At 35.8% G+C, this 25,195-nt stretch overlaps 1 protein-coding gene across 1 annotated transcript in view; it reads right to left on the reverse strand.

Annotated features, from left to right (window-relative positions):
- The window catches only part of Cad96Ca (tyrosine kinase receptor Cad96Ca), a 34,336-nt gene extending 9,464 nt beyond the window's left edge, over positions 1-24,872 (reverse strand). The window contains exons 1-3 of the mRNA XM_090159113.1: positions 24,408-24,872; positions 22,797-22,877; positions 9,039-9,190 (exon numbers count right to left, since the gene is read on the reverse strand). Coding sequence (XP_090015239.1) covers positions 9,039-9,190; positions 22,797-22,877; positions 24,408-24,492 — 318 coding nt within the window. The 5' untranslated portion in view covers positions 24,493-24,872. The remainder of the gene's footprint in view (positions 1-9,038; positions 9,191-22,796; positions 22,878-24,407) is intronic.
- Between the last annotated feature and the right edge of the window lie 323 nt (positions 24,873-25,195).

Here is a 25,195-nt window from a genome sequence, read left to right on the forward strand (position 1 = left end):
CTAAAAAATATACGCTTTCAAAATATTGACTGTGCGCCTGGAATTCGAAAGGCGGGTCTGAACAAATTCTACATACCCGGCTCATCTCAGCAAAACTCGATTCGTTTCCCCCCCCCCCCCTATTTTTCGTTTATAACGTTGCCTTTATTATTAATGTAATTGGTTCAAATGCATCTCGATCAAGACAATATTTCAACAAGGATTTTTGGCATGCGAGAGCTAAACGCGGATACGTTTTACTGACGCAAGCTTTAAGACAACTTCGATAAAGCTATCCGGCGTTCCTTTAGAAACATAAATCTTGGGAGCTTTACTACATTGTTAGAAATAACTTCTAAAGGGAACAACATATATAAAAAAATTCCGGTAAAGAGATTATTTTCTATATTGTCGATAATTAAAACAATTATGTTCGAGACGGACTTTCGTATTACCATATGTAACATAATCACTCATGCCTCTGTATAAAATTTCCATAGAAAACAATTAAATGATACCAGTAACGTATTTCCTGAAGGTGGGGCCCTAGGCAGATTTTGGTGGGGGCTTATGTGAGGAAAGCGTAAAAACGCAAAACTATCGTGTCCCGAAGCGGAGCTTATGTCACGAGAATAATGATTTTTCAAATAATAAAGCTACAAGCCTGATATGTTTTTCTCTTAAACCGAATCAGTGGAAAATCCATTGATTTCGTCAGTGGTGGGAGCCATCTGTTGGCGGGGGCCCATAGGCCTGTGCCTAGTAGGCTTAGTCCTTAAACCGACACTGATTGAGACCTTGTTTCACACGGAACAGAAAGTGGACCCAAAAATGGTATGTCTTAAGGGTTACTATGGAATCGAAATATCGTGATCACGTGGCACGAGCTAAACTATGGATTGTAAAAGCTAGAAACGCGTGAGGAGTTCTGAGCGTTTTCAAATCAGCTTCTCTAACTTCCGTTTCCCTTCTATAAAGTTGATGACCCGTTCTTCGTCAGTTCGTCACGGAGTTGCAAGCGACACAAAATACGTCATATCCCTTGAGCAAAGGTTTCATGGCATTCTTATGAATGATTCTGTTACATAAGGTATTATCTAGTTTAATTAGGTATGCATATATTTCGACGTGGTAACGACTAGAACTATTATATGATCCACCATTATACTCCCTTTTAAATCCATAAAATTAACAAATCATATTGAAAAATAAAGCCATAATTATTATTTACTTCTAACAGATGTCAAAAACAGTAGAATAGGTAGACTACATCAAACGAAATTGAGGGTCCGGGCATTATATATATATATAATTTCACGCCATGGGCTAAAACGCTTTATTTGCAACGTTTTTTCATCAAGCGGAGTTCAATTTCCTTCCAAGGTTATCGAGGATAGCGTAGAAGGAGCTGCCATCTGGGAGCGGACAGCGTCAAAATAATATTAACAGCCCGAGCGGAGTAATACCAGGGTAACACCCCTAAAGCCCCCTAAGCTCCCTACAGCCTCTTAAGACAGAAACTAATAACAGTCTACGGCAGAGAGCCAACCGTCCAAGAAATCTAATTAATAACAGCAGCTTATGTTATGGAGGGTGGAAGGCACTGGTGCAAAATACATCTCTCGGTTATTGATTAGACTTTCGAGACAGTTCGTCCGAAGACTCATCTTTAATTTATGTCCTGTTCTCCCCGCTGATGCGCGCTCTCTTTAAATTATACGGTTTAAAACGAATGTGCCCATTAATAGTCCTAATGAATATGAAACTAGGAATAACTAGTTTCAGAAGTTAAGAAAACGTTTTAAAAGTTTCGCAGTGGCGTAGCTCGAAATTAGTTTTAATTGAAAATACTATAGCTTTTCATATTTCAACATTTCAAAATTATTCAGCTGCGAAAACAAACTTATTAAGAGTGTCAGTTCGTCTGAAAATCCCCAATTGCTCTAGAGAGACGTATAAATGACGTCATACGCTGAACGATAAGCAACTTAAAGTCAAATTATCAAGCTTCCGTGCTAAGCCTCGACCATGCATGCAAATCTTAAATTCACCAAATATGTGTGGTCTTTCAAGAAATAGCTCTCGTTTAGAAATTAGCAAGCGTGAGATACTATAGAGTGCTAGCAGTTGATGCGTTTTTAAAAGTTAGTGACGTCACAGCCGTAGCTTCCGTATTGGTTGTCATGAAAACTCGCGTTTTTTCTCAATAGCCGTTTAACATTGGTGACGTCGCAGGGTTATTATATGCTACTCAGTACGGTCGCGAGTAAAATTCGGTGCTGTCACTGTTAAAAAAGGTCTAAGAGAGTTAGCATTAAAACAGTAGGAAGTGTCATACTAATTTTAAATATGTTACTTATAATAAAATTATAATAAGTTGTCTACTGATTTTGCTTAGCACTATGAATGACGACACTGAACTGCTAAAAAAGGGTACGTGTTTTTGACCACGCCTTATACTTTCACAAGCGTCTAAGTTTGGAGTCACGTCATAGGGAGGTTATTCTGTAAAAACCAAAAATTAAAAAAAAAATCATAAGCCGTCAAAAATGACAATGCGCGTGTGCAGAAAAGGTTGGTATCGAAATATCAAACTATCGATAGTATTGGTCAAATTCAAAATCGTGGCCGTCTGTAATGCCGACGCAAGTGATTTTAAAGAAATGCTTCGACATACCGTCGATGGTGCCAAAGCTAGGAGCAACAAACACAAGGAGAACGCAGCTAGCCTTTAAACATGCTAACGCAGTGTTGTGTACAAATTTCATTGGACGAACCTTTAAGTTGAGCTTTTTATACGGAAAGTGGGAAGACAATTTCAGAATTTTCCCCTTCCGACGGCAGCAGGCGCTAAACCGTCTAACCAATGAAAAATGTACGCCAGAAAATGAACGACTTCTGACGGGTTGCGTTCTCCTTGTGTGGGGTATTGTGTTTGTTACTCCTATAGGTGCCAATTTAAACAAAAATAAACATTTATTTTAGATCCGCTTAAGCATTTAGTTTATGATTTGACTAAAATACTGGATATAACTTACACAATCGATAGTTTGATATTTTGATATCTGCCCCTTCTCCACACGCGCATTGCCCTTTTTGAAGTATAGAGATTTTTGATTTGCCTTCAAGAAATAGTACCTAATAGCAAATATACTATCATTTTTAGATCCGTCGTTCTGTTTAGTCTATCATCTGTCGTTTTAAATCTGTACTAAAAACATTATTTTTTTGGGTATCAGGCGTCCAACCAAATGGTGGCCTTCTCTTTATAATTTGGCCAGACGAAATTCAAATGAAGATATACTTTTATAACTAGTTTTGGCCCGAAGACATCGAAAGGGATGGCACGTCTGACAGCTTATAGGCCCAATTCTCTCTCTTTCATTTTATGTTTTGACGATAGGTGGCACTTTTAAGTCCATCAAAATGAAAGGTGTTTCACTACGTTACGTATTAAAAAAAAATTAAATGAAATATAAAAATCTTCGCCAGACCAAACACCTTTTTTTTCCTATTCTTCTAAGCGTTTAGAGATAATGGCGCTTGTATCTCTCAGCCTTCGAAAATTACCGAATTCAACTCTTCGGTGAAGATTACAAGGAGGGACATCAAATACCGCGTTAAGAACGCTATAAGAAACGCGTAGGCTGAACGTGTAGGAGTGTAGACGTAGCATTATTGGGCGCAGACTGCTTACCCTACACGTTCGACCTACGCGTTGTCTAGAGTGCGCTTAACCTTTCAAATAATTAGTTTGGATATTGACAATTGTCCATAAAAAATCTGGTTGTTCGGACGGTTTTTCTATTTAATATTTCACTCAATTGTGTGCAACTTCCCAAGAAACCAAAATTCTAGCTACGCCATGGGTTTCGTACTTATTTAGGGTTTCTTTTAAACATGGATCAAGAATTTGCAAAGTTGGACTCACAACTTCAAGTGTATAGACGCGTTAAGCCGCTTTAGTCACCAGAATTGTCAATATGAATTTTTTGAGAGAACGCTGTTGACAAATAAGCAACGTTTCATCGAAAGAACTGGTATCTTGGCTTTTCCCGTAGCGAGTCCTACTAAGAGTGTTTAGTTCATGTAATTAGAAAACCATAATTCAACGGCGTTGGACAAATTAGGTGAAAATGCAAAAGCTACCTTTTTAAGCAAATCACCATTTTCTAGTTCTAGCAAAAACTAGTTAAAATTAACATTTCTGCCACCATGTTTTACAGAAGCCAGGACTGATTGGCGCTAATTACGTTGCAGACAATTTTTCGATTTAAAGAGAGGTGATAAATTGACACTACGGACGGCTTTCAACTTGTTTTTTGCTTAAAATTTTTCTACGTGAGTAAAATAAAAAAAGCAATGTGAGAAATAACGAAAAAAGTACATATATTCCAAAATGTTATTTTTCTTTCGTAGTTCCGAGAAATATAAATTAGAGGCCCACCAAAGAATCTTTGATTTTTTCTCCATGTATATAAAACAGATCCTGAATGACGCGCCATTAAAATTGGGAATAAAAACCATTAGGTATATTTTAATCGTCGAAAAAGTACTTCATCTTACAAATCTCGTCTAACGTGACCACTAAATTTGCTTTTAGAACGCGCTAGTTGTGGGAGAGAAATCAATTGAATCGGTTTTTATCTTTGGAAAATAATGTATTCGAAGTAGAGGAATCTCTCCAATTTCCATGTTTGCAACCTTTAGCACGAGGGGTCGCTTTTAAGTGACGGCTACCTAAGCTCCGCCCCCATTTTAGTGCCCCTTTAGTACACGCGCCAAACATTCGTCTTTAACGCGTTCGCGGAGCGTACGTGATGGTTGTGAACCCGGAGTTTCTAGTACACTCGAGATAAGGCTACCACGGATTGAATCGTACGCTAAAAAAAATTAATGCAAAGGCTTAAGCGCTTTTTTTTCTTCTAATCTTCCATCCATTTTGATATAGGCACGACCATCGAAGACGCTTCGTACATCGGCCGAACTTCTCGACTAAGCCTACATCCTGAACGGGCCTGCTAGATTTCATGTCTTGCCCCGAGCCAAAAATAAAATATTTCCAGGGAAATTACTCCAGCCGACCTGACAGTTCGTTGTTAAAGCAGGGTAGAAGTAGAGAATAGCCGTGGTATCGCTGTGCGGTAACCCTAAATATTATTTTCGTCCCCGGGGATTGTAGATTGAAGTTACGTAACGAATTTGGCTGCCCCCTGGTGGCGGCGACTATTATTTTTCGCCGTCTAATTCTTTTTTCTTCTTCAAACTGCCTATTGTTTCATCTTTTGATGTTTATTAATTATAGAGTCGTACGTGTCTGGGGGGACTTTTGGGTAATAGTAAAAAGAAAGGTTCAACGTGTATTATGGAAGCCGCGCAAATACAAATTTCGTTACGCAAGAGGCATTCACTTACCCGGATTGCATGTATATAATATCTAGCATTCACAAAAATAACTCTTATCTTTATTATTATCGGCTAACAGCTATTTCTCTGTCCACGATTTATAATATCTTAGCGCGTGCTGCACTCCAGGGATCCGACATTCGTACAAATCCCGTACACTCTAAAGAAAAATGATTTTAGAAATCTTGAAATGAACTTGAAAATCCTGAAATATGTGCGAAAATCACTTCCAAAATATAAATTTCGTAACCATCGAACGAATCAGAAGTATTTCTATATTAAGGTTCAAGCATTAAAGTCCTAGTTTTTACAAGTGCAGGAGGTCAAAATGGCCAGTAGTTCTAAGGACAATTATGTATCTAAAAAAATGGAAGGATGTATCAGCTAGGTTAATACCCAAGGCACCACCTTAGGCCTAAGTCATCAAGCGACTTTTGAAGCCTTTAATTCAGGTGGCCGGGTTACACCAACCATGGACAAAAGAAATCTTTAGAGGGACTCGCACGAAGGTTTTTTCGATATGATAAACGAACCCGGATCCTTTTGCTGCTAGGCAAAAGTGCTCGAAATCAGCCTAAAAAATCAGAAACTAACACGAATATTGCGCTCTGAAATCTCAAAATCTGTTTCAAATTTCTGAAATCACTCTGAGATTCAAAATCCCGTTCGCAAAATTTGTAATTGTCGGACCTCACTTCTGCAATATTATTAATCCCTCAATATACGAGAAACCTCAAAACTGTGAATTTAAAATTCATGTTACCAGAAGTTTATTATATATATATTTAAATTACGAAAGTCTGTCGTATATTGCCTTCCCTTTATCTTGTGAAGATTCACTTCCCCTACGTCATAGTGTCACCTGTTCCGTCATCTTCTCATAAGCTTGGGAGAGTGGGAGAGAAGGCGACGTTATGACGTAGGGGAAGTTAGACTGCACAAGAAAAGGAAGAAAGCCATTTTAAATCGACCTACTAAATGATAAGTTTCAAATTTATAATCTCTATCGTTGAAAACCCCAACCTCAAAGGTTCGGAATTTAAACTATATAAGGTGTAAAACATGATCAATTTGGGTCGAATGTAGAAACCTCAACCGAAAAGGTTCCGAATTAAAACCATAAAGGGTTTAAAACAAAATGAAATTAGGAAGAATTTAGTACTCAAAATGGTGGAAATTTGGACGATTTATAATAGTATATACCATAAGTGTATAATATTGTTACATAAGTGTGGCACTTTCTATTCTTCACATACAAAAGTTTTACTGAGAGCTATTAATAAGACAGACTGCATTACGGGCTTCGTCGCCGTTTTGCGTCCGCTTGCTAACGCGTCACACGTAGCCTTTGACAGCACCTCGCAAGGGGCAGATTTTCTTCTTGTGATGACGTCACTCCGTTACTAGCTCTCAGTAAAATATTCCCCAAAGTGACAAACTTATGGAACACATACCATATATGGTATATATTTAAACCAGCAAAAAAACCGTGAAGGATCTTAAACGAAACCAAACCCTTAGTGGTTGAAACTAATTTCTCAAAATAATACGATGCATTTGAAATTTATGTTACTATAGAAGTCCATAACATATCTCTTAATAAGAAGTAACCATTTCCTTATACTGAATCGTGTATCTTTGTGGGTTCCATATGCTATTTCAAAATTGATGGGCTAGATATTCAAAATTCCACTGAACTATACTTTCGAATTTCAGGTTTCTCCTCCCTTTCGGTGACGTCCGTCGAGTAATCAAGCCCCAAAACACTTGATTCTGGAGCCCCATCCTCAAAATTCAAAAAATTCTATGGACTTTTAATATCACGTTTTCTAATTGGTCCAATTTAGGTTTAGAATTAATTTTTTAATGTGCTGGAAAACGTTTTTCAAAATCATTAAACAAAAACAATTTCGTAGCGTAAATAGTTTTAGGGTTATAAGCCTCGTTTCATTTTGCTATTTCCAAAGATATAAAATTGCAATCAATTTGAAAAATTAATAGGCGCCCAAGAAACCCTGACGGAAACAAAATATTGGGTGAGGTATTTAAAATAAATATTGAAAATTTACGAGCGAAAAACTCCTCGATAAAAGATAAAACTGTCGAACGAAATAGAAAAGCAATTTACAACCTTATTTAACATTCAGCCAACGGATTTGGCGCTAAAACGACATTATATATCGAAACCTATTTTATACCAGCTAAAAAAGTCGGTGAAAAGTTATTTCAGCGTGCCTAGCAGATGCGTTTTTTTTTTGGAGGGGTAACCGAAGACTGAAGGCGGGGTTCTTCCGTTCTATCTTTCTTCAAGGACAAGTAATAACCGAGATGACACTGGGCCCCGAAAGTCGAAGTCAAACTTGGCTTCTCACGTTGTCTTTAGAGTGGTTCTCATTAACTTTTTTCATTTGCTTTTTACCGAAATGAAATGCCTTATATACATACCGCGAACGTGTCTATTTTCTAGCCTAAGATGGTTAAATCAAAGAGATTTCAGATATAAAAAGCTGTTAGGTTTTTTTTGCCGGCTTGACATTGGCTCTAACTAGTTTCGCTATAAGACCAACTAATTACGCCGCTAAAACTTGCCAATTTATTATCTCGGCTGGGGAGGACTTCAAATGAGCCTCGAGGAATTACCATCTTTCGTCTGGCGGATTTCAAAGAAATATACATTATATAAATTATATTATACTCATTATATTAAAGGTGGTTTTTTATTTAAATTTTTACCGGGTTGAAAATTACTAGTCATTTCCATAATGGGATAGGGGTTCGTTACGATGATAGGGAATCTCAATAAGGTTTTGCAACTGATTTTTCAATTTTTATAAATTAATAATTATTATTATTATTTTATTAGATTTCAAGATTTTAACTAGTGATTGTGGGACTTCTACAACGATCGTGGGATTTATAGCTTGAAGGTTTACGGAGCTGATGGTTTTTGGCATTTTAAAGTAGATTTTTAATCTGCAAGCTCAACCTGGCAAATACATTTTAAGTATTTGAAACTGATTTATAATTTAGTATGCTTTAAAGATTTCAAGATTTTAATCGTGGGTTTTATGGGTTATTTTTAATTTTACTAAGCTGATGTGTTGATATTTTAAAGCAGATTTTTAATTTGTATTTGTGTAAGATTTTTATATAAGTTAACCGTTGGCGTACACACCGTGGCCAGAGCTCGGGATCAGGGTCGGACATAAAGCACTAGTCACGGCATTTGACTACTAAAATAAATGCTCTGACTAATAAAATTAAACGAAATCTGGGGCGCACTAGTCAATTTGACTAGCGAAAAATTTACTTAAATATTCATAAATAATGGTGAATAGGGCGTATCATAAATGCATCATTCATCAATCCCATTTTATTTTTAAAAAATGTGAGCGGCCAAAGTCCTGTAACTAAAAGGATAATAAACTCCTATTTTAATTCGGACCGGTAAAGGATATTGTTGGCTGTCTTTCTTGTTTTTATACCCCCATTTTTACCCCCACTAGTTAGTGACTACTAAAATTAATTATGATAGGAGGCTCACTAGTCAGGCTGACTATACCTAAAAAAAGTCCCACCCTGATTGGGATCCCTTTATAAGGAACATTCAACGATGTATGAAATACAATGAGGCAAAGTAAATGAACACTTACCAGTCCTTCGAGTGACCTTGCCAGGAAGACATCTCCGGTTTTCTTGTTTATTCGGAAGAAATCGGATCCGTCCAGGAAAGCTGCTGCCTCAATGCCGTACTCTATCTGATCCCTTTCTTCGTCTCTGGTTCGGACGGTGATGATGCGACTTCCTGCAGAAGACAGAAATACCCAATTAATAGACGCTTAAATTAAACCTGCTGCGCTATTTGCTTAGCAGTAGTAATATATAGAGCCAGATGGTGTTATATTTTAAAGCGCGCTCTGCTTAATATTTCCAAATAGAAGGGCTCGTGGACTAAGAATCTAAGGAGACTCACTGTTCCTGATATTTTGACACGGTAGGCGTGGTCTAAATCGGAAGTCTTACTGAGGTACATCAGCCGCTTTGAACCGCCTCAAGAATTCTATTCAACTATCACTGCGAGTTGGGGCTTAGGAGACAGTACGTGCGAGAAAGTTAGGTTAGGCTTAGCTCATTAAATTTTTAAGTTTAGAAATGAAATGGATTCCAATGAATTGGATTAAAAAACCTCAGCCATACGCGGCCAACTGGTTATTTTTACTTAGCACAATGGTTTATTACCATTACTTAAACTTTTAAAGGACCAAATTCAAAAATAAAAGGTCAAAAACCTCCTAAGCCTAATCATTTAACCGACAACAACGGCGCTATTTTGTCAAAATTGAACGTGAACGATTCAGCTTCTCAAGGGAACTACGCCGGAAATCGACTTCAGCGACGCCAAGTTTGTCCACATTGAACTAAAATTTACCATGACTTTCCTATTCCCAGTATTAACGCGTGCTTTTTAAAGCCTGAATAGTGAGTCCCTTTAGATTCTTGGTCCATGGTTAAATTTCGCCTTACAAATAAAACTATCATAAACACGTGACTATTGTATTCAGTGGCTCACGCGCATGCGTGTAGAGGGGGGAGAAAAAGAGAGCTGAATTTATTGAAACGCCTTCTAACAAACAAAGCCCATCTTTAAAGGCAGTTTTAATGAAATTGAAAAATCGCTCGTTACTACTTGTTTTGAACGTAACTAGCGCCAATCACCCCGGCTCCTGTTAAACCTGGTGGTGGAAATGTGAAATTCTTTGACTGACTTTTTTTCTTAATAAAACGAGTTTAAGAAAGCTTTATTGTGTGAGATCAGATATCTTGTGGTATAAGGATCTATCTAGGGCATTAAAATGAAACTTGAATAGAAGCTAATTTCCCCGCCAAACCATGGATGTGTACACAGCATCACGCCTGTGTTACTCCGCCTAGTGATAAAAATGCAAAAACGGCACTCCGTATATATTAAAACCATATTTTCCCGATCAAATAGTTTCAGAAAGTTACTATATGACGCATTTTGAAAAATGCGGTGGGAGCCTGCGAATGTACACGTTTAATAACACTGGTAATAGAATCAAATGGATACTTCTCTCGTAAGATATATTTTATATACTTCTGGTAAAAAGATTCCGGATTCTATTTATATTCATTCCCGAAAGACGTGCCTTTATTTAAACATAACATCTGGTTCTTGAACTTGGTCATTAAAGAAACGAATGCAGGATAATGGATTAGTCGGCGACGAACCAATTTTAACCAGGACCAGTTATCCGAGATAACAAAGACTTATTCTAAGAAAGAGGACAACGTGATTCCCCCCAATTCCTCGTCACTTTGAGAAACTCTCGCGGCCCACAATTCCTCTTTTGGGTATTACCTTTTACGCGTGGGTAATCAAGCGGTGGTCCTCTCAACTGCGCTGCCAGATACACTTTTCGCAGTTTTAAAATGGGATAAATGTACTGTTGTTGGTACACCTAATTTTACTAGTATGAAGCGTGCATTTTAGGGTGTTCTGACCTGGATACACCTCGGGATTTTCCGTCAAATTGACAAATCCTACAAGGTTCATTCGATCGATACGCCCATCTTTTTCACTTTTTGAATGAGTTACGGTAAGAATTTGTTTATTTGAGATGATTTTTAGCGTAGCCAACAAACCCCCTCATACCCTAACAGCAGGATACTTCACCCTAACAGCAAGTTACTTCACCCTAACATCAAGTTACTTGACCCTAACAGCAGGTTACTTCACCCTAACAGCAGGTTACTTCACCCTAACATCAAGTTACTTTACCCTAATATCAAGTTACTTCACCCTAACAGCAGGTTACGTCACCCTAAGAGCAGGATAGTTCACCCTAAAAGCTAGTTACTTCACCCTAAGATCAGGATACTTTACCCTAACAGCATGTTACTTCACCCTAACAGCAGGTTACTACACCCTAACATCAAGTTGCCTCAACACGAAGTTATATACCTGGTTTTCTAACAATAACTAAGAGTTATCATTCATGATATAGTTATTAAAATATTACAATTTAATTGCTATACTAAAAAGTATAGCCTAAAAAACATTTTTCTTTAGAAAATTGACTTTGCTTCCACCCCCCTAGCTACGCCCCTGTCGAGACCTAACACGTGTTACAACGTTTTCAGTGGGCGATTTGGGGCCCCTAAAATTCGGGACCTAGGCGTGAAATTGCCCCTGGCTATACATCCGCCATACTTATAGATAAGTACTTTACTTTTAACTGCACCCGCTTTAACACAAAAGATAGATCAGTTATTTTTCTTTAAAATATAATTCTGGGTATAAATAATAAAATGTGAAAAAAGAATAGATAGCGTTGGCTGTCAGGCGCGCTGGGGAGAAAGCACTCCCGAAAACAACCCGGATAGGGACGATAATGCCGCTCGTATACGCGCTATAAAAACACATGGAAAACCACCTCCAATTTAGTCAAAAGGTGCGAGCAATTTTCGGAACAAAATTGCGATCTCCGAAGGCCACTCACTGGACTGATGATTGTTCCAGGAAAGCCAGCCACCGACCAGAAAAGCCGTTCTCGTGCGCATGCGTCTTAAGCTTCGCTCGCTTTTCAGTCCGCCTCATCATAGATGGCGCCGGAATTATACTCTAGTAAAGGGGCAAATTTCGTTTTGGTTGACAGCATTGTCAAAGGATATCTGACAACTATCTCTCAGGGTATGGAGGGAGAGGATATTGACTTGAGAGCTTCGTCGCTGTGTGTTCTAGGAATGTGAAGCCATCTATCTAGAGGGGATGAAGTTATAAAGGGTAATTTTAGAATTGAAATAATATTAAGTTAAAATTAAAAGTTAAATTAAATTGATCAAATTAAATTGATTTAAATTTTATATTAACTCAATTTCAATTGAGAAATAAATCGATTTAAATTATAAATTTAATATTAAATAAAATTAAGAACTATATTTGTTTAAAGAAATTGTAATTTACTTATTTTTAGTTAAAATAAATTTTAAATTTACCTATTTTTTAATTAAAATAATATTAAAATTTACTTATTTCTTAGATATAATAAATTTAAAATTTACTTATTTTTTAGTTAAAATAAATTTAAAATTTACTTATTTTTTTAGATAAAATAAATTTAAAATTTACTTAATTTTTAGTTAAAATAAATTTAAAATTTACTTATTTTTTAGTTAAAATAAATTTAAAATGTACTTATTTTTTAGTTAAAATAAATTTAAAATGTACTTATTTTTTAGTTAAAATAAATTTAAAATCTTATTAAGAATTAAAAAATATTCCTTTCCGCGAATGTAGATGGCGACTTAAGCGCCAGACTATATTTTTCCTTTTGGGCAGTTTGTTCAATCTACTGCCATCTCGTTTTTTTGTAACGCGGGTCTGTTTGAAGTTTCGAGTTGATTAATATGGGTAGCCAGTCAGGGTTTGTTTAATATCAGAGCGCCAGCCGAAGAAAAATCGCTTCTCGTGTGTTAAAATGTATAAAGGGGCAGACGTCCGCCACGTGGCAACTTCGTTGTTGAAGAAAATGGACTCTCATACCCGGAACTGCAGGCAGCGGATCCCCGGGGATTTGGGCGGCTCCGGTTCAAACTATCACCCGATAAGAGGGAGGTGAACGCGTTATTTTTCTTTTTGGTATTAACTAGCCTTTCACGTGACGTCACAACTTCTATTGTGGAAAGCTAACGTCACCGCTCCTTTTGTCATAGCTTCTATAAACACGTTCCCCTCTTTTGACACTTGGTCGACATTTGGACAACGCTGCCAAAATCCATTTCGAGAATTTCCCCCGAATGCAAGGCTGCCAAACAATAATCGAACACCCAGCCGGAAAACGAATTGTATTAATAGGATGAAAATTATTTGATTAAAATTCCAAAAATATGAGCTTAAGAAACTTAAAATTATTGGATTAAAATGCCAAAATTAATATTTGTTTTTAAGGATTATAGAATAGTTTTAAATGCCAAAATTAATATTTGTTTTTTAAGGACTATAGAATAGTATTTTATGCCAAAATTGAAGGATTGAAAATTTTAAGTTATAGGATTGAAAATTTTATGATATAGGATTGAAAATTTTAAGTTATAGGATTGAAACTTTTAAGTTATAGGATTAAAATGACAAAACTATATGATTAAAATGACAAAACTATATGATTAAAATGACAAAGCTATATGATTAAAATGACAAAACAATATGATTCAAATTCCAAATTGATATGATTCAAATTCCAAATTTATTATTGAAATTCCAAATTGATATGATTCAAATTCCTTATTTATTATTGAAATTCCAAATTTATATGATTCAAATTCCAAATTTATAGGATTCAAATTCCAAATTTATAGGACTAAAATTCCAAATTCAAATTCCAAATTGATATGATTCAAATTCCAAATTTATAGGATTCAAATTCCAAATTTATATGATTCAAATTCCAAATTTATTATTCAAATTCCAAGTTTATATGATTCAAATTCCAAAATTATAGGATTCAAATTCGAAATTTATAGGATTCAAATTCCAAATTTATATGATTCAAATTCCAAATTTATATGATTCAAATTCCAAATTTATAGGATTCAAATTCTAAAAGCCAAAATGATAGAGATTTTTAATACTACTGTGCTGAAGATGGCATTGCACAACTAGGGGGGGGGGGCTTTACCGCTTCTATTTAACAAAGGCGCGCGACGGACGCTCAATGGCACATGTTATTTGTCAATCTATAGTGGTTACCCTAACTAAATTGCGCTAAACGTTTCATAATGATAAAGTCAAAATTATATTTAATTGAATTCTTCGCCGTAAACTAAAAGGTGATCTAAAGACTTGGCGAAGAACAACATTTCGAAGCGCCCAACTACACGCCTCATTGGTCAGGTCAGCCCGCCACGCTTCACCTGCCAATAGCGGGCAAATCCGGAAAAAAGGTGAGTCTCGAATTCTTGAACCAGGGAGGCTGGAATAATTATCTGGAAACCTGGTTGGTTTCGATTAAATTTTAAACAAAACCATTATTTTCTCTGAAATACCTAAATCTTATTGATGGTGTTAATATTCGAACTATAATATTATTATATTTTGAAATATACTCTGTTCACATAGGCTACCTTAACTATATTCAAATTTACCAAAATTAACAAATGTCAACCATGATCCGAGATTTAAAACCATTGAAACATTGCTAGTCCTACTGAAGTAGAATTATATAGTCTTTGTAAAAGGCTTTCCTATATAGCTGGTTATCTCCTTAGGCTCCAATGCCACGTGACATGAAGAGCTTGCCTCCACCGTCCTACGCGTTGCAACCTAGCCATCTGAATTAATGGCATTAAAAGTCGCTCGATGGCTTGGACCTAAATTAATTCCTTGGGTAACTATTTCCAGAAATATATAATATACTCTTAGTAGATAAGTATTCGTCTACCTATCTTGATAACGATATTGATTTGAAACATGAATCTACGCAGGTTCCCGTTCATTTTAAAAAAAACGTTTGGGAAGAAAAATGGTGTTATAATAATTTTCTAATACTATTTTAGCGGTAAAAGGTGGTTTATCAATAGGTATATATCCCTACCAGGGTTGTTCAAAATGCATATTGAGTTAGAAAAAGTATTTTGCATTTTAAATTTGGCATGTGTGGGTTTGATATGTTCCAAAATGTTTTTACTCTGGTACCATCATCGCAGCACTGAAAGTTCGTCTGCTATTGGCACAGATGGCGATACTCAGTTACTCACTGACTCAGAAGCAGACGAACATTCGTACAGTGCCACCGCTTTATTTCCCACTCTGGCGGAGAGTATATTTTTGAAATATCTGCGTAATTATTATTAATTAATAATTAATAATAATAAATTAATAATAATAAATTAATAATAAATTAATAATAATAAATTAATAATAATAAATTAATAATAATAAATTAATAATAATAAATTAATAATAATAAATTAATAATAATAAATTAATAATAATAAATTAATAATAATAAATTAATAATAATAAATTAATAATAATAAATTAATAATAATAATAAATTAATAATAATAATAAATTAATAATTAATAAATTATTAATAATAATTAATTATTAATTAATTGGTAATTAATAATTATTACTAATTAGTAATTTATTATTAAAAACTAACTGCATTTGTAAAAACATTTTCATAATGCATTTTGTATTTTTATTTTGAGATATGGAGAAAGTATTTTGCATTTTGGAGTTTGAATAATAAAGAAAGTATTTTGCATTTTGCTTTTTGAAGAAAAAAGCATTCCCTACGCAGTGTAATTTTTACATTTTACATTTTTAAGCAAATTAATAGACTGGGTTAGTTTCGAGCGGTGATGCGGTGTACAAATCCGCGAGTTGGTGGCAAATTCGCAACCAATGAAATCCGCGTCGAGCCTGCGAAGGTACATATTTCATTTTAATGACCTAGATGGACACTTCTCGCGTAAGAGTTATATTATAAACTTCTGCTATTACTAAAAAATGAGAGACATCTCGGTAGAAAAAATAAAAAATGAACCACACATTCAAAGATGAACTATTTGAAATAGTGTGGCGCCAGTAACCCTAATTCCATTCAACCACGACACGATGCTAAGAGCTAGAGTGGATGAAAGCTCTTACAGAAGCTAAAGATCAAGACCTTCTCATCCCAATATAGGCCCATTCGCGAAACTAAACAAATGCAGGAGCCAGACAATAGAATCACTGGAGCGTGTATAAATACGGTACAAGGGCTATATTGTACCAAATAGGACTTACGATAAAGCCACACTTCCAAAAGGGGTATGAACGATATATCACTGTTATCAGCGCCGCTCCAATGTTCGTGAAATACTTGACATTCTTTGGCGAATTTTATGTCTTTTAAAACATCGAAACTGAAAGAGCTACGAAGCGATTAAATGATATTCTAGATTTTTAATATCATATGATAGCGTAAGTATACTACAATAATCAGTTTTCATTTAGGTCATAAACATGAAACATGGGTGTGCTATTTTGAGAAATCATTGGGAGCATGAGAAGGTTTCAAACGAATAAGGATTCTTCTCTCGTAAGAGATATTTTATATACTTCTGGTTACAGGAGTCTTTCAATTACAATCAACCACCGTTTAATTTACAACCAATAACAAGTGAAGCAAATTACATTAGCAGTGCTGACAGTCATTCATATTTCTGTCATAAGAGGTAGGCCTATATAATATGCTTCTGATCGACGGTCGGACATTCAAAGAAATCCCGTACACTTTCCAAGAAATCCGAAATAAATCCGGAGATTTTTTCTAAATCTCGAAGAGTCGAAATCCGACGGGAAATCCCGAAATCCGACCAGAAAAGCGAAATCCAACGAGAAATCCAGAAATTTGACAAGAAATCCCGAAATCCGACGGGAAATCTCGAAATCCCGCAATCCAACGAGAAATCCGAAATTCGACAAGAAATCCCGAAATTCGACAAGAAATCCCGAAATCCGGCAAGAAATACCGAAATCCGACAAGAAATCTAGAAATCCGAATTTCGACAAAAAATCCAGAAATCCGACGGGAAATCTCGAAATCCGGCAAGAAATCACGAAATACAACGAGAAATCCAGAAATACGTCAAGAAATCACGAAATACAACGAGAAATCCCGAAATCCGAAATTCGACAAAAAATCCCGAAATCCGACGAGAAATCCCGAAATCCGACGGGAAATCTCGAAATCCCGCAATCCAACGAGAAATCCGAAATTCGACAAGAAATCCCGAAATTCGACAAGAAATCCCGAAATCCGGCAAGAAATACCGAAATCCGACAAGAAATCTAGAAATCCGAATTTCGACAAAAAATCCAGAAATCCGACGGGAAATCTCGAAATCCGGCAAGAAATCACGAAATACAACGAGAAATCCAGAAATACGTCAAGAAATCACGAAATACAACGAGAAATCCCGAAATCCGAAATTCGACAAAAAATCCCGAAATCCGACGAGAAATCCCGAAATCTGGGACAATAGTTAAGAAATCCGAAATCCAACAAGAAATCTTGAAATCCAGCGTGAAATCGCGTACACATTTTTGGTGAATTTCCGACCCCTCGCTTCTGGTGATAGTGGGCTTTTAATAACAAGTCTCCGCGTGTATCAAATAGGGTGTATAAGAAGGCTTCATCCCCAAAAGGATTATGGACGACGCGACGTATCACTGCTATCAGCGACAGCGAAATAAACGAGCAAATGCCTGAAATTCTTTCGCAAATTTTATGACTTTCCAACGTCCAAATCAAAAGAATTTAGAAGCGACTATGTGATACTAGACTTTTAATACCAAGTATCTGTGTACAGGGTGTAAGTTATTTTATTTCACATTGTCATTATGTTGTTAAATACCGATTTCTTTCGATAAACTAGATAGAGGAGCCAATTGAAGCCATTCTTACTACCAGAAAACCAACAGGGACACAGATTTTTCAGATTCAAATTCCCTGACTTTCCCATGTTTTCCCGACCTTTCCAGAGATTTTCCCTGATTTATTTTAAGCCAAAAACTTGAAAATTTTTAACTATATTTTAGTAAATGTTTTCTATTTAGATGAAAATTTCACTAGTTCTTAAAATTCCCTGACTTTTCCTTGAATTTTAGAACCTTTATCTAATTATCTGACATTTTCGTGAATTTTAGACCCATTTTCAAATTCCCTGACTTTTCCCTAAATTTTAGACCCATTTTCAAATCCCCAAAGTGGAAATCTTTTGAAATACTCAATTTATTTAATCACTTATTTCGATGAAAAACAGATCCTATTAATTTTTCGCTCAAACTAATATTAACACCACTTTGAACTATATTGATAATTAACCAAAAAAATACATCACGCTCAAACTAATATTAACACCACTTTGAAAGTTATTGATAATTAACCAAAGAAATACATCACTTTAGTAATACTGTCTGAAGCACCATCTACATCAGAAAAGATAAATGCTTTTCTCCCGTTTCTACAAAAATATAAATAGTACCTAAAAGCTGCCGTAGATGGCGCTAGGATATGAAGTGGCGTACTGAAGTGTTAGAGCAAATAGCGTTGCTTTACGAATTACAAACACCCTGTAGAAGTTGAGGGGTGGGCTTGAAACATCTATGAACCCGAAGGATCCAAAGAAATAGTGAGTATCTATAAAAACCACTGATCTGTATTTAATTGCGAAATAGCATCTCCCCTCGCCCCCCTGTTACAAAACACCGAACTTCTTCTGTCTGGCAACAAGTTATTAAGGGGATGTACAAGAGGGGGGGGTAAAGTCAAGGGACCATTTCGAGCCCCGTCCTTTGATGGCCCGAGGCCTGTCTACGTTACGTTAATCTTTTGGGGAATAGGTGAGGTTCGACTCAGACTGGCGCCTTTCTCGGATATTAAGAAAAATGCCAATAACACTAAGACCAGGCCCATTTAATTATATCGCGCTGTTCTCTCATATCAAAAAAGGGCAGCATTCATTGATCAGGTAATTTTCCATATTTAATTCACCTTTTAATCAAATTATTTATTTAAATCAATGTTTTAGATCACCTACTATACTTTTCCATGTATTTATTTGAATGTACAAATAGTACTTCTGTAGTAAGGCTAAATATTAGCAACTAAATTTAAGGTAGTAATTAAATTTAGATAACTGGGATAGTTTCAATTTCCCTCTACATTCAATTCAAATCATCGATTTAAATCACCTACTAAGGCTACTATACTTCCATTTATTTAATTAAATGTACAAATAGTGTTTCTGTAGTACTGCCAATTATTACAAACTTAACTAAAATTAGTAATTATATTTAATTAACTGGGCTAATTTAAATTATAGTTTACCTTCAATGTAAATCATTTATTTAAATTGTATTTCTATGTATTTATGAAAATGTACAAATAATGTTTCTGTAGTATTGCTAATTATTAAAACCTAAATTACAAACTTAAATTTCATTTTGTATTTAATTTAAAGCGTAAGAAACTTATGAAATGTAAACTTAAGCTGGATTTCATCTGTTGCTAAAAACGTGTTTATGCTAAAACTTAATTTTCTTTATTACGCCATCTAGTATCGGTCGTAAAAACGTTTTATTTAATAAATTCGTTGGAACTCATTATTTAAATCATGCAATTTTAATTATAACTAAATTGAACCATTAAATTGTAATTCAATATAAATAGGTAAATTTTTGGTATATAATAATTTACCAATCAGTGTGTTCCAAATAAAAAAAAAATAAATGCCCGACAAATAGTGTTACTGATTCCATTTAAATTTCTTATTTCAATCTGGCCTAAGTCGTACTTCTCGTTCCTATAGACGGCCTGACTCCTACGTTCTCAGTAACGTAAATACGTTCTTGGTAATATTAATTTCCTTACCGACCATCTGACAGGCGTACCCGGTTACGTTTTTATGGTCAACAAACACGATTCTAAAAAATTTGTTTGTCCCAAGAAACTACTGTAAAAATAGTGTCGACATTTTAATACTGCTTCCCTCTCTTTTGGTTGACTTTTTATTATTTTGGAATCGCTTTTTCCTGAAATCGGTCGGCTAGAGTCAGCGACCGGCCTAGCCCGCCGAGAGAAAAAATGGTAAATTTCCTTCTTTTTGGGTTGAATTCGTTTCTCCACCCACCATCTTCAGAACCCCCCCCCCCCCCCCCCCCCCTGGACGGGGTCATACGCGAGATGGGGAAGAAACTTCGGTTTGGCAAGGAAAGAACTAAAATAAAACCCGCTGTTCTTCGTGAGTCCCGGCGCATCTGCTTTCGAGCGGTTTGTTACCGAATGAGGGTCATCGGATCGAATTCCTCAATTGAGAAATTTAGCGTGAGTTCCGTATTATTAGTTCTATTAACGGTAACTGCGAATTGCTTTCAGTGACGTAGGAACGCAAAATCTTTTTACGTTTAAGGGGGTGCCAAATTCAATCCGAAACGTTCCTATGAGCCTGATTGCTTCGACGACAATGCAAAGTTAACTTGACAAAACGTCTGAAAAGCAATAGAGAGTTTCAGCGAACGTCTACGCCAGATCCGAAAAATTTATCTGACGTTGAGAACAGGGTTGGACCTAAGGATATTTTTTTGTAGTCAGCCTGACTAGTGAGCCTCCTATCTTGATTAATTTTAGTGGTCACTAACTAGTGGGGGTAAAAATTGGGGTATATAAACAAGAAGGGCAGCCAACAATTTGCTTTACCCGTCAGAATTAAAATAGGAATTTATTATCACTTGAGTTACATGACTTTGGCCAATCACAATTTTTTTTTATTAAAATGGTTTTGATAAATGATGCATTTATGATACACCATATTCCGAGGGGTCGGACATTTACCAAAATCCCGTACACTTTGTCTAAAATCGCAAAATCTTTTAACTCTCTCTATGGTAAATTAACATTGAAATCCCAAAATCACTTCAAAAAGTAATGATAAAATCGCCAAAATCTCTACGAAATCCCGAAATCCCGACCCCTCGCCATATTCGCCATTTTTTATGACTATTTAGGTAACTTTTTCACTAGTCAAATTGACTAGCGAGCCCCCAGATTTCGATTAATTTTATTAGTCAGAGCATTTGTTTTAGTAGTCAAATTCCGTGACTAATGTAACACAGGAATTCCGCATTTGACTGAATGAAATTTTCAACCAAACGTCGGGAAGAGACGTAGACGTTCGCGTTAACGCCTAGAATTGGGTTGCTGAAACTCTCTAATGTAAAAATAAGAATGTATTTATTTTGACTTAGAGAAAATAGAGAGGTTGAGCCAACGCTAAAAACCGTGAACGTAGATTGTAGCAAGAACGCATAGAAGTAGCTAAGAACTCTGGATCTATGAAGTTATAGAGTAATTTCACTTATATTGCGTTATATTTCAAAGTGATAATTAATTTACATAGATAAGATTTTAAAACAGTTGTAATAATTTATTTTTAATACTTCAAGTGAGGCATTGTTTAGGAGCATATTACTAAAAATATGCTAGAACGAGTCAACGAGTCTTAAAAATAAAAATCTACATTAAATATTTATTGATCACTTTGAAATTTACGCAATTGACATTTGTAAAATAGATTAATATATCACACGTAGGAACCTTTAGGAATTCAACTGTAAAAAGGCGAAATTCGAAATTCCCGCCGCCGATTTACCGGAATTTTGTGCTAGTATCTTTCCGCCAAATGTACTAGATATTTTGCCTTTCTTAACCTGCATCTGAGTATAGCGACTTTTAATGTCTTTAAATCAGGTGGTCGACTTAAATCGCAAGCCCTTCATGCCACGCGAGCCAACAGCTCCCGACACTCAATATTACCGTTAACCTCAACAAGTTTTTATGGAAAGGGGAAACCGAAGATCTCGTGGAAAAACCCGTTTAGCTTTCAAGATGTTAAACGATTAGGTTGATTTATAGTATTTGAAACCAATTAAGAAATAAGTGCTAAATACAAATTGAGCAGCCTATAAGCTTCTCGCGTTAACCACTACTTTATGTAAACTGAAAAGACTAATTGTATTGCTAACGTTCCCAAGTAACGTTGTTAAGGGGGAAGACTACAGTGGTCATTGTCTACTGTCGCGCTATTTCAAGCTGAACTCTTTTAATTTTGTATTTTAACTTATAAAATTAATATTTAAGTGTAGAACAGCCTCTTTTTTAGTGAATAAAATAATTTTTACAATTTTAAATTTAAAAGTAATTAAGTTATTACGTTTTCATTCGGACCCCTGGAGCTAAGCAAGTTGAGCAAGCGCCCAAACTACCCTTTAGTTAGGACCTTATATCCCATTAACTATTAATATTAGAATTATCAAAATTATTTTAAGCACTAGAGGAAGGTTCAGCCTAATAAGTAAAATATAATTCAATTATGTAATTGTTAAAACAGAAACGTTCAGCTTGAATGAAAAAGAGGCTTTTCCGGTTTTCTTCGGTTTCTTCCCCCTTAAGCAATTATAATATTGTATGGCAATCTTAAGCGTTAAAGCACAAATTTTTGACAGTTGTATTGTACGACGACGATTAGCTCAACAGCGTTGCGAGGGCCATGGTCAGAACGTTATTTCCCTCACCTTTTCGTCCAATTACTTAAAAAAGAATATTTCAGCCAAACCCGACGCTTTACAGCGTGGCCTTGGGTATCAAGAAATGCTAAATTCAAACTATCTCTTTGGATTGAAGCCAAATTCCCCGAGGACAAGTTATTTACCTTTCAGTTAAGACATACTTCAGTTTAAATTGAATTTACACCTACCACTCTGGAAATAATGTAACAATAATGAAAGCTAACGCTAAATACACGACTGGCCAATGGGAAAGTGAAATGGGAGTGTAGCTTACCAACTGGTTCATTATCGGGAATTATCCAATCCCTCTTGAAGTCGAACACGGGTGGAGTGTTTTGGACTGGAAATCCTTGACCTGCAAATATTACAATGATCTATTACCGGTTCAAGTTAATATGATTACTTATAACAATAAAATCTTCAAAATAAATTTCACTTTGTTTTCAGGATGTTTGTATGAAATTTAAATTTACTAACTGGGTGTCTGTTAGAATTTGAAATTTACTAACTGGGTGTCTGTTAGAATTTGAAATTTACTAACTAGGTGTCTGTTAGAATTTGAAATTTACTAACTGGGTGTCTGTTAGAATTTGAAATTTACTAACTGGGTGTCTGTTAGAATTTGAAATTTACTAACTGGGTGTCTGTTAGAATTTGAAATTTACTAACTGGGTGTCTAATTGAATTTTAAATTTACTAACTGGGTGTCTGTTAGAACTTGAAATTTACTAACTGGGTGTCTGTTAGAATTTGAAATTTACTAACTGGGTGTCTGTTAGAATTTGAAATTTACTAACTGGGTGTCTGTTAGAATTTGAAATTTACTAACTGGGTGTCTGTTAGAATTTGAAATTTACTAACTGGGTGTCTAATTGAATTTTAAATTTACTAACTGGGTGTCTGTTAGAACTTGAAATTTACTAACTGAGTGTCTTTTAGAACTTGAAATTTACTAACTGGGTGTCTGCTAGAATTTGAAATTAACTAACTGGGTGTCTGAACGAAATTAAAATTTACTAACTAGATGTCTGTAAAAACTTTAAACCACCTTTTATATTTTTAATATATAAACTATAAATAATTTAACACCTTGAATATAAAGGTCATTTCATTTTGAAGCCATTTTGGAGATTTGTTAGGAAAGATTTAAATTTGAAACTATAAAATTCGAGATAGGTCGTGATAGCACCACAAATGATTTTCCGGAATGAAATGTGACCCAGTTAACAAACCCCTCAAGTTTACGGGAAATCAGGGTCTCTATTGCGGAGCTAAAGAGGGTATACTCCACGCCGTCCATTACCTGTTTTGAATTTTGTATAACCTAAGACGAGATTAAAGGAAGTATGAACTAAATCGAAAAGTTGTCTGCTAAAACGCGCTACCAAATATGAACTGTATATAACGTAACTAGCGACAATAAATCATAGCTTATGTTAAATCTGGTGACAGAAATACGAAATTCGTATAAATATGGAAGTTCATACTCCCTTTAAGAGCGATTTAAACTGAACCAAGAAAACGTTCGCAAAACTCGAAAGGGGACTAAAATATCTTGCTAATAATTAAATATCCAAGTAAATTTAAATTATCTTTAATTAATTTAATTTAAATGTGATTTTTCTGTCGTAGTTCTATTAATTTGAATAATTTGTGTGTATATTTTTAATTCTTGAGGTGATACACGAACCAGTGGCGTAACCAGGAATTTGATGCGAAGAAATCAATAAAAACATTTCGGGGGAGCCACGTGTCCTCCTAGATACGCCACTGATAGAGAGAATCACCAAACGTTTAGTGAACCGTCTCCGCATTACTTAAACTCCTAACATTTCATTACCGTTCAAGGTCAAAAGGTCGATTTAATAAAAATGGTTCATCTTACCGATAGAGACGAATCCGATAATCAGCAAAAAACAAAAGATTCTCGCTGCCCTCCATTGGCTCGACGCGTTCCTCCGAGAAGCCATGATGACTCTTCGAGTTGGCTGCCGGTCCGCTGCCGAGAAAGAAACGTTCCGTTGGCCAAGACGCACACCTGCCAAGTTCTAACGAGTCACTAAGCCTTGGCAAACTTCAATTGAAGTGAACGCTAAAACTTAACACAATCACACTCTAAACCAGGCGAATACTTTCAGTCTTGGAAATGTCCGTGGATGGTCTTGGGTCCGAAGAATGGTTTCCGTACGAGAGTTCCGTAAAGGCGGATTGATCGGCTATTAAACTCCATGTTTACCAGTTTATCCGCGGCCCGGTTCGCGAAGACCCGAAAACCATCTTCTCGGAACGAGCACTTTGCCGAGCGGAATTTACTTTTTGGGAGGGCGACGTTCGCGATACCTTGGATCTCTTCCACGCTCTACCAGAAACTGGTCCCAGTCCGCGGCTCTCTTCGCTTCCCGCCCATCTTTTCCCTTCCACCTGCCTCCCCCCGTCCAGGTAATTTTCCCCACAACTCCTCGCAACTGGTTATATCGTACCTGCGGGCCATTCTGTAGTCTTAGCGTCGTACGTATAATTCCAAGTATTCAGATAAATTAATCAAGTCGTACCGCGTGATGGCTCTACTGATTAAAGAGGGGTATCTTCTTGAAGATGTAGTGTGGCTAAATGACACGTCCTGCGGGACCAATAAACAGTTTGGTAATCTTTGAAGTACTTAATTAGTATACC

The sequence above is a fragment of the Leiobunum rupestre genome, chromosome 9, assembly GCF_980474605.1.
Source record: "Leiobunum rupestre chromosome 9, qqLeiRupe1.1.hap1, whole genome shotgun sequence".
NCBI lineage: Eukaryota > Metazoa > Arthropoda > Arachnida > Opiliones > Sclerosomatidae > Leiobunum > Leiobunum rupestre.